The sequence below is a fragment of the Nannobrachium achirus genome, assembly GCF_963921795.1.
Source record: "Nannobrachium achirus genome assembly, chromosome: 15".
NCBI lineage: Eukaryota > Metazoa > Chordata > Actinopteri > Myctophiformes > Myctophidae > Nannobrachium > Nannobrachium achirus.
Window position 1 is genome coordinate 4,988,614 of NC_137822.1, and position 14,127 is coordinate 5,002,740.

General features: G+C 42.4%; 1 protein-coding gene across 1 annotated transcript in view; it reads right to left on the minus strand.

Annotated features, from left to right (window-relative positions):
• Positions 1-14,127, minus strand: part of slc12a2 (solute carrier family 12 member 2) — a gene marked incomplete at both ends in the record, with an annotated part of 72,040 nt that overhangs the window by 24,279 nt on the left and 33,634 nt on the right. The window contains 11 exons of the mRNA XM_080742879.1: positions 350-449; positions 2,130-2,285; positions 4,806-4,907; positions 5,369-5,492; positions 6,704-6,811; positions 7,889-8,064; positions 8,843-8,927; positions 9,564-9,691; positions 10,225-10,333; positions 11,002-11,112; positions 12,031-12,170. Coding sequence (XP_080599005.1) covers positions 350-449; positions 2,130-2,285; positions 4,806-4,907; positions 5,369-5,492; positions 6,704-6,811; positions 7,889-8,064; positions 8,843-8,927; positions 9,564-9,691; positions 10,225-10,333; positions 11,002-11,112; positions 12,031-12,170 — 1,339 coding nt within the window. The remainder of the gene's footprint in view (positions 1-349; positions 450-2,129; positions 2,286-4,805; positions 4,908-5,368; positions 5,493-6,703; positions 6,812-7,888; positions 8,065-8,842; positions 8,928-9,563; positions 9,692-10,224; positions 10,334-11,001; positions 11,113-12,030; positions 12,171-14,127) is intronic.

A 14,127-nucleotide genomic window follows, 5' to 3' on the forward strand; every position in this document is an offset into this window, starting at 1 on the left:
GACAAGTTAAACATTGGCCAAATTGTCAAATATTAGAGACAGAAATTGTGAAAATAGCCGATCTACATGCTCACAACGCCTCGCGTTGCGAGGCGTTGTGAGCATGTAGATCTGCCATTTATACAAAAGAACCGTGTTGTACAAAATGTAATGCCTCAACTCTTGGTGCTCGTAGGATGGGGGGGGTCCCCAGATAGAATATGATTATTTTGGAGGTCGCGGCCTGAAAAGGTTGAGAACCACTTATTTAGAAGACATTTGTAGAATCAGCCTACAGCTCTTAATGTGTTACGGAGCCCAGAGAGAAGGAGAAGAGAAAAAAAAAAGCGTGCATGATGGCGGCGGTCACCTGAAGTTCTTGATGTGATCCTCCACGCCACTGAGGTGCAGCGTGTGGGTCAGAGCCTGGTGGTAGGTCAGAGCCTGGGTGGACGAGCCCCAGTTCACATCTGGAGAGAGAGAGGGGGGGGGGAGTCAGGGAGGGAGAGACAGGGGAAGAAAGATTCAGAGATAGAGACAGAGGCAGAGAGGGAGGGAGAGAGAGTGAGGGGCCATTGAGAGAGAATGAGTGAGGGAGAAAGATTCAGAGAGAGCGAGGGGGAGAGATAGAGAAAGAAAGAGTGAGAAAGCGAGAAAAGAGGCAGAGAGAGGAGAGACGGACGGGGGACAAAGCGAGGAAGAGAGGATGGGAGAGACAGAGAGGGAGTGAGTCAGAGAGAGAGAGGGAAGACAGGAGGAGAGAGTGAGGGAAGAGAGAGATAGGGAGGGAAAGAAAAGAAAGAAAGAAAGAAAGAAAGAAAGAAAGAAAGAAAGAAAGAAAGAAGGGGAGAAGGGGAGAGAGAGGGTAGGAGGGAAAGAAAGAGAGAGTGTGAGTCACCGTGCAGAGTGTTGGGTCAGCTGCGACGTGTGTCATGTGTGCGTAGCTGCATGTCAAACTGAGCACGTCTGAAAAGCCATGTTTTCTTCCCCTCTGTGTTTTTCTAGTCTCCTTCAGGGTCAGAGTGCACGTGAGCGTGCGAGCGTGTGGGTGGCCAGGCAGCCGCGGGCGCCGCGCGCCGCTCAGATGCCAGCACGTTTGTCGCGGTGGGGGTCGAAAAGGTCAAGCTGGCTTGCTGTCTGCGACCGGAGGACATGAATGAACAACATGCTCATTTCAATGTGGAAGTAAGCCATTTACCATGAGAGGGAGTGGGTTGTTGGCGGATTTACCACTGTTTCAGGGTTGTGAAACAACCTTCTTTTCAATTTTCCATTTTGTCAGATATGAAAGGAATCCTCATCGTCGCGACGCACTTTTATGGGTGTGCTGTGTGTGTAGATCAGGGGTCCCCAAACCTTTTTGGCTCAGGGCACCCCTATAAATAATTTCTTCATCCGGGGCACCCCTACATTATATTCATAATTTACACTCCCAGCACCTTATATTTATAGCATATTTTAGCGATTATGTTGTGAGGAAAACATTGAGATAATAGCCATTTTGGTTAGAATTTGACTGAATATAACTTTGAAGTTTAAAATGATCCAACATGTGTTTTTAAGTGTCCAAATAAATGTAAAATATTATCAAATTATCTCGCGGCACCCCTGGACTGCCGTCACGGCACCCCAGGGTGCCCCGTCACCCACTTTGAAAACACCTGGTGTAGATTAGGGATGGGACAATACCCGATATCATTATACGTTTGTGATAATAAAAAAAAAACCTCACGATAATCGAATCGTGGAGATTGAATTTATTGTGATATCGTCCTCCGTCATGCACTGGGATCAATTCACCTTTTATTTGCCGAGCTGCATATGCCATACCACTTTTTATAATTGATAAAAAGTACTTATATACATACTTGATACAGTATTTTTTTCGCAATGTCGTTGCCAAAAAATAGCCGTTCTACAAGCTCACAACGCGTCGCAACGCGACACGTTGTGAGCTTGTAGATCTGCTATTTTTTGGCAAATGTTCCACCCCAAGATAATGGATTTTGATTATCACGATAATATCATAAATCACGATTTCCTTTGTCACAATCATCCCATCCCTAGTGTAGATTATTCATAGCGTTTTACACATTTTGCGATATATATATCGTGGTATTTCTGCAATAATTTGACATGGACTTCCTCACCTGGCTTCTTGTAGCTGACGTAGATGTAGAGGCCCAGCACGATGCCGTTGGTGAGCAGCGCCGCCCACCAGTTGATGACGAACATGACCACGCAGCACAGCACGGCCCCCGCCAGAGACACCCACATGTTGTACCACTTGAAGCTGGGGCGCCATCCTGCGTAGGGTTACCGCCACGGAGAGGTTAACAAACATCACGCCATGTCGCGTCTGCCGCGTCAATGCCAATAACATCATTAATTTTTCAAATCCCTTTGATCCCTTCTGAAAATGGAAGGCTCTCATCTAGAAACGCTCAAACGCCACAAAAGTTGACAATTTTTGCCAACGTTCAGCACGGAAGAGACTTGCAGCTCCTCGTTGGCGCTTCTTTCCAGCATAGCGTTTTTCCTGTGCTCAGGAGAAGACGACAAAACCTACAACATACAACTGCCCTAACCCTTCAAACAGAAGACCAAATTCAGTAATGATAAAATGATGAACATTGTCTGTCCTGATGAAGGTCGAAATTACAGAAATGTAGAATAAAGCTACTTTTCTTTTTTGCAAGTTCTCTACAGTGTGCAGGTCCCCTTCTTTGATTTCATTATCAGAGATCCCTTTTAGATATATGCATTTTTGTCCTACGCACCTGGCAACTAGCCTTTGAGGTGTGCCTCATCCTTTTCTTAAAGTAATGATAAACTAAAATGCAGTCTTTGCCTGGGTATCCCAAACACAAGGAAATAATTCAATAAAAGCCCAATAACAAATAAATATATATTTTAAGTGATGTTACTGATTAAAACCGGGAAAGCATCCATGTAATTTTAGATTTTAAAGCTTTAAGGTGTTTACAACACAAATATTCTCTTCTGGGGATCCCCGACACACATTTGGGGGTCCTTGGCACTTGCGCAACGATTCTACAAATGGCTTCTAATGATTTAGAAGGCATTTGTAAAATGGGTTGTTGTAGAATATACTTGATCCACTAAAACATCACTGGGAACAGCTGGCTACCTTATGTAGATCTGAAACCAACACTTCAACAAGCCCTAACCCTTCAAACCAAACTGTATACAAACTACATTCAGTCGGTGCCTGGGATCTCAAATGCTGAAAACTCTTCAGAAGCAAAAATACATTTCCAATAATAATAAATAAACAGTTGTAAGTGATGTTACTGAATATTTTAGCATATTAACATAATGCTGCATATTAAAAGGAGCATGGATATGGCCATAGATTAAAAAGTTAACCAGTTAAGAGACGTCTGGTTATCTAGTGGAACCACAGGAACTAAACTAGTGGGAGTTTTAGTACATGATGAACAAGTTTGACTGTTATACAATGAGACGCTCTAGAACAAAGCCACAGACACAAATGGTACATCCTTATCAAAGGCATGTGCTACATTTATACTATGATTCATGTCACACCCCATCCCATGTCGTAGTGCACAGGAAAATAGCCGATCTACAGTCAGACAACACCATACCGCACTGTGACATAATATTATTGTGAGCTTGAAGATCCAATCATGACGGGCTAATCAATCATTTTACCAAGAGGCGTACCATTTATGTCCATGTTTTTACATTGAACTGCCTGGAGGAAAAAGCAGAATCAGCATGGAGGATTTGTTTTGTACCTGGTGTTCTTCAAGAGCTTTGGTGTAAAGGGAGAAACACACAAACACAATAAAACACCTCTTTAAATCATTTGATAACAGTTCTACACATGGCGGCTGTTCAAACCATAGTTGCTATTTGTCAGATTCCTGACTGACAGACAGGACTGCAAAAGGAGGGTTGGAAAGAACGTATTAATAGATATCGCCCTCCACGCCCTTCCCTTCCAATTGTGTTGGTTGGAAAGCCCGGCCAAGCCTAGATGGATGGGAGGATTCCAGCAACTGGAGGCCGCAGTGGTGGACAGGAAGTCAGGAACATAATTGTACAGTATTGTTGCGGTTGGGCAGAAACCTAAAATCTCCATGATTTAACTTTTTTTTTTTTAAAGTAACGCTCTACTTGATCATGCATGTTACAGCTTCAGCATCACACAAAAGCATCACAAGTGGCAGATCCGCAAGCTAGAAGCGCTTTTACTTTCATTCAACAAGTTCTCTGTTGTACCATAAGGTTAACACACTGCTACACTAGGGGTTTTGTAAGCAACATACATTTTTGGTTCAAACTGGGGGATGAATCTGCCTGCTAATCGCTGCTGTGACACTTCATATTATACTATGAATTATGGCCGTGGTGCATGCCAATATACTGTACCACAGCATCTCACAGAACATGCAACTACTGTGTATGCCTACTTATTATGGCTGACATTTACATATTGTTTTGCTGTTCTAGAAGTTGCCAAAGTTGAAAGATGAGGGGAAAGAAATAACATTGTTATCTTATAGGTCTAACGTCCTTTCAGGCCCCATCACCTCCCATCGGCGAAATAGCAGATCTACAAGCTCACAACGCTGATGGACGTATTGTGAGCTTGTAGATAGGCTGTTTTTCGCACGTGACAGCGTTCGCATGACAACGTTTAAAATCCAACAGCTTTTTTTTCTCCGTCAGCCATTCTTTTGTATTTGTCTTTACGTGAATACAAACAATGTCTCGAGATAAAAGGAGTACTTTAATGTACGGAGCTTTCACAAGATAAGAGTTTGTTTGTCTTTTACCTGGTGAGTTGGCCAGAGAGGCGTGGAACACAGAGAAGTTGATCAAAGCATAGGATGCCAGGAAGAAGTTGGAAATGATGGGAGCGATTACATTCAACTCAGCTGAAAGAAGAAAAAAGAAAACATGATAATGGTTAGGCTTCCACACTTCACAGTCCTTTTACATGGCAAATATGTATTAGTTTCAGTAAACCTACAAGCTCACAACAGAGTTCAGAGCTTGTAGATCGGCTTAGATCAGTAATATTAAATATTAACAAAACAATTGAAATGAAACAAAGGATTGTTTATATTCTAAATACTGTATATGTCGCTAAAAGGCATTCATAATATACATACTTGATAGTCTTTTTTTCACTCTATCAAATGTCTTTGCCAAAAAAATAGCCGATCTACAAGCTCACAACGCGACGCTTGTATTTTTTGGCAAATGTTTCGCCCCAGGATAATGGATTTTGATCATTGCCATAATATCGTAAATCGCGATTTCTTTTGTCACAATAATCGTGATATGAACTTTTCATATGGTCCCATCCCTAGCGGTGGTGCAGCTGGTCACGTACCGATGAGGATGAAGGCCAGGGCGATGCAGAAGGTCAGGATGTATCCTCGGAGAGGCTCGTTGTTCTTGCCGTAGCCTTTGGCGAACATGCCCAGACCTGGGTAGATGTTGTCTTTACACAGAGCCTATGGAAAATGGTGAAAAAATAAATAAAAAAACAACAGTTCAAATCATACCGTTGTAACATACATTTTTAGTCATCCAAAATGTTTTAGTTTTGGATTTTGGTCGACTAAATGTACAAATGATTTTGTAGTAATTCTTTTTAATTTTTTTCGGCAGGCCTTGATGGCGTTGTAACGGCTGATTTTACACTCTGTTGCATGTTGAAAATAGCCAATCACATGCCATTTTCAGAGCACAACCAAACATAAAATGACTTGTCTTTAAGTTCAACTGGTTCTACTGAAATTCTCAATATATTTAGTCATCGTAGCCTAGTTTTTGGAGCTGTGTGCAGCTCCCTATACATGGCTGTGTGGGTCTGTGTGTGTGTGTGTCTGTCTGTCTGTCTGTCTGTGTGTGTGTCTGTGTGTATGTAGCCTGACTTCGGCGCGTAACTAGTGCCGCACCATTTACGCCACTCGCGCAATATATACCTCAAAATGTGCGGCTCGGCCGGGAATGGTGTTCTATTACCTTTCGTTCCGATCCGCCTTACCATGCCGACGTAATCGGCAAAAAACGACGCTTAATTGTCCCCATTGACTTATAATGGGACAATGCAAGAAATCACTTTCAAGTATTTTTCTCTCGTAAACCATAGGAGCTACAGTTTCAAACCTCGGAGAGGAGATTCATAATGATTTTAAGAATGAATCGAAAAATAATTACATCACTCGGCCTCATGGTGGCGCTATAACGGCCCACTTTACGTTTTGCCCCGTAACTCTTGAACCGTAGATCGGAAAATTAAAATTCTTTTTTCCCTGGATTCCTTGGGTCAAGACGCATCTCCCCATATAGGCCACGCCCATTTGCGCCAGGATAGATTTTCCGCCATCTTGAATTTTCTCCAAAACACACTTTTTGCTCCTTTTCCTACATATTTTCTTCAAATGTCACAAAAATCGGTACACATGATCTACACACACACACACACACACACACACACACACACACACACACACACACACACACACACACACACACACACACACACACACACACACACACACACACACACACACACACACACACACACACACACACACACACACACACACACACACACACACACACACACCCCTCCACTTCACACGGGTGTGATTTTATTTTGTTCAATAGTTTTAGCAGAGGCAATGAACAGCGTGTAACACAATAGGAACAAACGTACCTGGAACACCTTGGGAGCGCTGACCAGCGAGGCCAACGCAGAGGACAGCGTGGCGGAGAAGATTCCTGCCGTGATGATGGGGCCGAACCCAGACACCAGGCTCATCACCTGCAGATAGATGAGAGATAGTTATATTGATCCTGTGGCGAGGCAAAATTCATGATGCCAGAGAGAGCACAGCAGTGAAAGTTACAGGGCATAGAAGTACAGTAGGTGGGGCATCCGCTGGCCTACTGGTCCAGGCGCATACCACATTACGGCCGGGCTACACCAAGCCGTTTTGCGCGCATCAGTGCGTATGCGTGCGTATGCGGGTCGTGCGCGCGTATGCGCGTTTTGGATAGATCCAATGTATATCAATTCAGCCGGCTACACCAGGCGTACTGATAGCACGAACCACGGATACGCATTCCCTAAAAATAGGATCGGTTCTATTTTTTAAGCACGCGTATGCGTTTTGTACACAGACTATCTGGTCTTCCTCACGTATACTCCCTCCTTGGTGTAGCCTGGAGCGTTTACGCATACGCAAGCGTCTTCACGGACAGTACGCGCGTATGCGCGCATTTTTGGTGTAGTCCGGCCGTTAGGCATTGCCACATAGGCATGCCTGGCGGCCTGGCGGCGTCGCCAGTTCGATTCCCGATCCGGATGACCCGTCAGTCTACTGTCCTATCAATAAAGGCATAAAAGCCCCAAAACAAATCTTAAAAAAAAAAAAGAAGTACAGTAGGTACAGAAAGGTAACATCACAATAAGACATCCTCAAACAAACAAATCATTAAAAGTTTAGAGATGTATTTTAATTGACTTTGTCTGCACTGTATGCATGTATTTAAATGGGATTTATGTGTCCCCCCCCCTCCACCTTCCAGTGCTTCTGGAAGGAGCTAGGCTCCAACATCTGCCTTTGTCCAAAGCTCTGAAGTCTGGCCTACATCTGGCCTACGTCTTGGCACAAAGCGCTCAAAGTTTGCTGTAGGCCCAGGGTCACACTGGCATGAAATTAACTCATTAACAGCACCACTCACTTAATCACAGGTGTGATTTTTTGTTTTGATTATTTGGACCACAAACAAAGAGTGGGAGCCAATGGAATAAACACATTATTTCTATCTAATGCTTCATAACACAACCGGATTGTTCGATTTTTACATCCTTCTGGCCTGTGTCACCATCCCATACCTGGAAGTCGTTCTGGAGTCCGTACTTGCAGGCCGAAGCCTCGCCCGCTTTGGACGCGCAGGAGGAGAAGTCGTAGCCGAACTTGCAGGCGGCCTCGGTGCAGTTGCTCAGGAGCTCAGAAACGCTGAGCGTCTCGTTCAGCGCCACGCCCGTGGCGTCTCTCACAATACACGAGCCTGAGTCAACCAAGGAGAAAAAGAAATGGGATTTTTATTTTATTGTCAAATTAAAACAAAATGTAATCCTGTATTAGTTGTAGATGCTGCTGGGAGAAAATGTTAGGCTATTTTTTTTAGATGGTAGGGTCATCGTTTACATGGCATCCTAGTTTCTTTACCCACCATTATAATAATTATAATGTTGATTTATTTGTATTTTAGTATTTCCAATACTTTTACTACTCCACTACATCTCAGAGGCAAATATTGTACTTTTACTCCACTTGAAAAGTTTAGTTACTAGTCGCTCCGGATAAGAGCATCTGCTAAATGCCTCAGCCGGGGCAGGCCTAGCGACTCCCACTACAAATTAGTGTATAGAACTGTGTTGCACATTAAACTTTTTCACAGATGTCATAGATTTATATAGCTTCATAGACTTGTTTGACATCACCACCATAAGCATGTGTTGTATTCATGTGGATTTTCAGACATTTAATCACGTGAACCGTCAATACTTAGTAAACTTGACCTTTCACCCTGTACTTGGTCTGCTTTTTCCCCCCCCTGTACACCAAAACTCTTTGCCGAAAATAGCCGTTCTACAGGCTTGTAGATCTGCTATGTTTAGCTAAAGTTCTCTTCAGAATAGGGATGCTGCTCGGGTTCAAGTGGTTCATGTAAAAACAAAGTATCCAATCGCGATCACACAAAGATTTGGTGGCCCCCACTGTAGTAACTCTGAGGACCCCCTAGGGATCCCCGACCCCCTGCTAATTGAGTGCGACAGTGTTACCTGTAGAGAAGGCCACTCCCAAGTACACGATCCCAGTGATCAAGATGGCCAGGAGTGTTCCTCTGGGGATCGCCAGCTGTGGATCCTGCAAGTGCAAATCAAAGACATCCCCCAGATCATTATGAGCCATTATTAAGAAAGCAGCTTAATCTGTCCGAAACGTTGGTATGTTTCTGTCTGTCTACAGTAAAACTAGCAATGGCAGCTATGTGTCTGTGTCTATTATTTGTATTATTATTTAATACAAATGCCACAGACGAGAATTGACGAGAATCATCGCAAAACCCGTCAGTGCCAATGACGGCTTTTGACGAGAATAACAAAAATGGATAATTTTTATTATTATTATTATTATTATTTTTTAAATATGTCAAAATGACCTGAGATCAGAGAGATGCTTTTCTCTGTTTGTGTGTTGGCTCCCTCGTTTAGCTGATTGAGAAAATGTGTGTCCATTCTAGTGGATGGACACTTTTTTGTATTCATTCAGCTCTATCTCTGGAACCATTTGTCTGATTATCACAACAAATGTGTCTGTTTCTGTGGGGAAAAAAATCTAAAAAAAAATATTTTTCTTTTTCATTGCATAGTAAAGAAAAACATACAAAATCCTGGCACAGGGACCGTGGGCCATTTTGGCCCTGGCATGGAAAGTGTTAATCTATTGGCTGGCATCTCATAAGGACTGGTGTGCCTGTGCCGTGTTTGACGTTCTACTTACAGCCAGGTCTCCGGAGATGTTGGCACCGGCCAGGATGCCAGTGGCAGCGGGGAAGAAGATGGCGAACACGGAGAAGAAAGTCTCCGAGTCTCGGAAATCCGGACCCATGTTCTCCATCATGATCGAACCTGAGAAAAAAGCAAACAAAAGTGTGTGATGATCATTGGAAACAAAAACACAGCTCACAACGCTATTTTGAGGCTAATTTGTAATGTAGTTTTTTCTTTTTTTTTTTTTTTCTTTTTTTTTGGCGTCGGGAAGACACCATATTTATCTTTTGGGTCTCGAACTGACATTGTTTCTTTGGAAAGCCCCTGCTTCGTCCATCATGCACCGAAGTCTGAGACTGAAGTCTTGCAGCAAGGACCCTTTTTTTAAACCAACTAATCAAATGGCAAATGGTGTGGGGAATTCGCCAAATCAAGGTTGGCCTGAGGCAAATGTCTATCCCACGACTCAACGCCGGGCACTGCACTCCCTCGGGTTGTCTCGTCTGCGACGCGCGTGGCCAATTTGAAGTTCGTCGAACGGTTCTCGAGATACGTGGATTACAGACGTACGTACGTACATACATACATACATACATACATACAGAGATTCCCTGCATTTATTGTAAGAAGGAGGTAAGTGTTGATCAAGTTGAGATAAAAGGTGGAAGTACCGTCGTAGCCAAAGAAGCCCTGGGATTCCTTTGCCTTGACCGGGATGAAGGACCCGATGAAGTAGTTGACGATGGCGGTGCAGAGGACAAACAGCAGGAAGATCTGGGCCTGCAGAAACCACCACATTGTATAAGCATAAGAGTCGTCGTTGTTGGGTGGAAACCTTGTTACGTCCAAAACCATTCCCCTTTTTTTATTATAATGAAAAGAATAATACCATTTAATAACTGAAAATAGCAGATTTACAACCTCACAAGTTGTGAGCCTGTAGATCTGCTATTTTCACTACCTTTGTGCGAGAGTCTTGTATGAACAAGTAGGGCATTCATTTACAAAAAGAATATAGTAAAAAGTTGAAATGTGTTTCTAGTAAACAGCAACCAATTATTAAAAGGTGGATACAGACAAGATTTATGGAAACAAATTAATGGCATTAGCCCTTCAATAAATCATTTCAATTAACTAAAACCTTGTTTTATTTGTTGTCCTATCCACCTCTTTCCGCAGGAGTTTACTGGAGATTATTTGGACCACACTTCCGGTTTAACAGCAGACATACAAGCTCACGTCGCGTCGCAGATGCAAGCGTTGTGAGCTTGTAGATCACACTCCGCTGCGGCACCGGAAGCTCCGTCCAACTAATGCGCAATGCACGATGGGATGTTGGAAACTTGTGGATAGCATTTGGCATTTGTGCCCTAAAACTGAAACCACCAATAAGGCCAAGTGGCCTTGCCCCTAAAACGTTGACAGTTCTAGGCCTGGTTGCTGGGTACCTTGGCCTCCCATTCCATCCCGGCCACCGAGATGCCGAGGAGCAGGATGACTGTGATGGTGCCGATGATTCGGATGTCGTTGGTGGTGTCCATCATGACGGCGTCCACGCCCTGCCAGAGGGAGGGAACAAGAGGGGCTTGAAAGCGCTCCAACACAGGAGAACTGAATCACCATAATAAAGGGCTGGAGTGTTCAAATGGAACCAGACGTTTGGTTCCATTTGTACACAGTGAGTTGTGGGGGTCCTTGCAAATAAAACATCTGAGAACCACACTTATAGAATCGGGTCAAAATTCAAATTTTCACGATTTTTCAAAAATAGCAGATCTACAAGCTCGCAGCGCGGCACTCGGTGCCGCGCTGTGAGCTTGTATATCTGCTATTTTTCAATAGTTAAAGCATAAAATAATGATACACAAAATGTATCTAGTTGGGTCGTATTAAATAAGTGTCATGCATATTCTGAAGAAAACCTGGAGGCTTGACAGTAATTGGGTCTTTTACGTAAGGACGATTTCACCACTTTTCAACCTATCTTCATATAATTGATCCTCACTAATGTTCATGATAAAATAGCATATTCTTTTTCTACTTGGTCTGTGTCTCAGAGGAGGGCTGTGGGCAGGTCAGAAACCCATCATCTTGTGACATCCAAGCTAATAGAAAATGCAGGCTTTCTACTCCTGAAAAGTTGCAAAGTTAAAGTAGAAGCCATTGTTCTCGTGATCATTTAAAAAAATAAATCTGTCAAACGATGATGTCAGAAGATGATGGGTTTCTGAACTTCCGAGACTTGGACCGAGTAGAATTTCTTTTTGCTATTTTATTATGAACATTAATGAGGACCTATTATATGAAGATAGGTTGAAAAGTGGCAAAGTCGTCCTTTAAGTAAAAAAAATAAGAAAAAAAAAAGTGTGTAAAAAAGAATATATCAAATTTGCCCCAGACAAGACCAAGTCTTTGCCACAGACTTGTACTATTTACTTAATTAATGACCCCTGCCCGTAGTGAAATGGTGAACTTACCGCCAGGAGTTCCTGCACGGTCTCGGCGAAGCCCACCACGTACATGGCCACGGCCACTGCGTTGGCGAAGGCGAAGATCAGGCCGATGGAGCCGCCAAACTCGGGGCCCAAACTTCGTGATATCAAGTAATACGCCCCGCCTGAGAAGCAACACGGAACACAGAATAAGAAGTTGCAACATCGCCGCCACAGGTTAAAAACGCCTAGTCATATCCTGAAGGGTTGAACGGATGATTAATGTCTGATATATACTTCATCTAGACAGATATTTAGGTTTCATCAAAGCAATATTTTACATTTTAGTTATAGACTGTAATTATAATGCATTAACACATATGTAGCTCATTAGCCAAGGATCCTTTAGGGATGGTCCGATCAGGTTTTTTGGAACCGATCACCGAGCACCGATCACAAAAGTTTGATCACCCGATACCGATCAATCACCGATCCGATCAAGTTATTATTTATATATTATTTATATTTTCTAAATGTTAATGTTTTTACTTTCATTAATTAATTCACTCATGAATTCATTTATATATTTGCCTTATAGTGATTTACCAGCATTACTATGTATTTATTATCATAGCAGTAACTAATTATTCCTTCAGCACTGTGGAAATCAATACCCCAAAATGGCCTCAAGTGGGCATACTGAACGGCTGGTTGATCGGATGCACCGATCGGATCAGATCGGTGAATTTACCTTTTGATCTAAACCACCGATTATAGCCGATCACGCTTTGATCGGCCCGATCCGATCCATTGCCGATTGATCGGTAACATCTCTACTCTTATGTCATCAAATTCCATATATATATATATATATAAATATATATATATATATATATTGAATATATATATATATATATATATATATATATATATATATTCGTATATATATAGTAGTATATATAGTATATAGTATATAGTATATATATTCTTTTTTTTTTTTGTTATTTTTGTTTCCTGACCTCAATTACACACAAAAAACAGAACTTTCAACATTCAGTGGTTCTTCTGTAATCTAGTTTTTTTAATTACTACTAGGCTCAGAAAAGTGATTTAATTTGCCTCTGGACGTACGCATCATCATCCAGGGGAGGGTGGGGTTGTAGGGGAGGGTGAACGCAACAACCAAAGTGGTGAATGGTAAATGGTGCATTGGACCGATGCAAACACAATGTAAAGTAACAGCAAAGGTGATACACCCTCCCCTACAACCACACCCTCCCCTGGATAATGATGAAGAGTACGTCCAGAGACAAATTAACTCACCTTTCCGAGCCCAATTATTCAAAAAACTACAGATTACAGGAAAAACACAGAATGTTGAAAGGTCAAGTTTTTTTTGGTGTAATTGAGGTCAGGAAACATGAAAGAAAAGCCTAAGAAAAATGATCATAAGACCTTTAAGGACCACTTGTAGAAGAGCTTGTAGATTTGCCTTTTTGCCGAACAGCTCATGTGGTTAGCACAAGTGTTGATTTCGTCGACTAAAACTATGTGTCGAATATGCGTTTTTTACACTGACGAAAACCAAATAAAAACTAAATAAAAACTAAGCTGTGATGACTAAAACTAAGACTAAATATATTGACAATTTCGTCAACAAAATAAAAACTAGACTAAAACGTTAGGGAGGGTCTAGTGCTGAAGAGAGTCATTTTATGTTTGGTTGCTCTCAGGTGTTGAAAATAGCCGATCTACAAGCTCACAACGCGTCGCAGCGTGTAAAATCAGTCATTGCGATGCCATCAAGGCCTGCCAAAATACATTTTAGTTTACTAAATCAACTGTAGATTTAGTCGCATCGTATGATATTTAGTCGACTAAAATTTTACTAAAACTAAAACTTTTCAGGTGACTAAATTATGACTAAAACTAAATCAAAATTTGCTGTCAAAAACAACACTGGGTTAGCAGTGTGTTTCGTGAGATCGTGTTAAAAGAAATCCATCAAAGCTGCAAAACACGAGCCGTACGTGTTCGGTCGGGTGACGAGGCGTACAGCGGCGGATTCTAGCTCCCCGCGGTTAGAAAACACACGTGTGGGACACCCTGGTCCCACAAGGAAAACAACACAGACACCTGGCC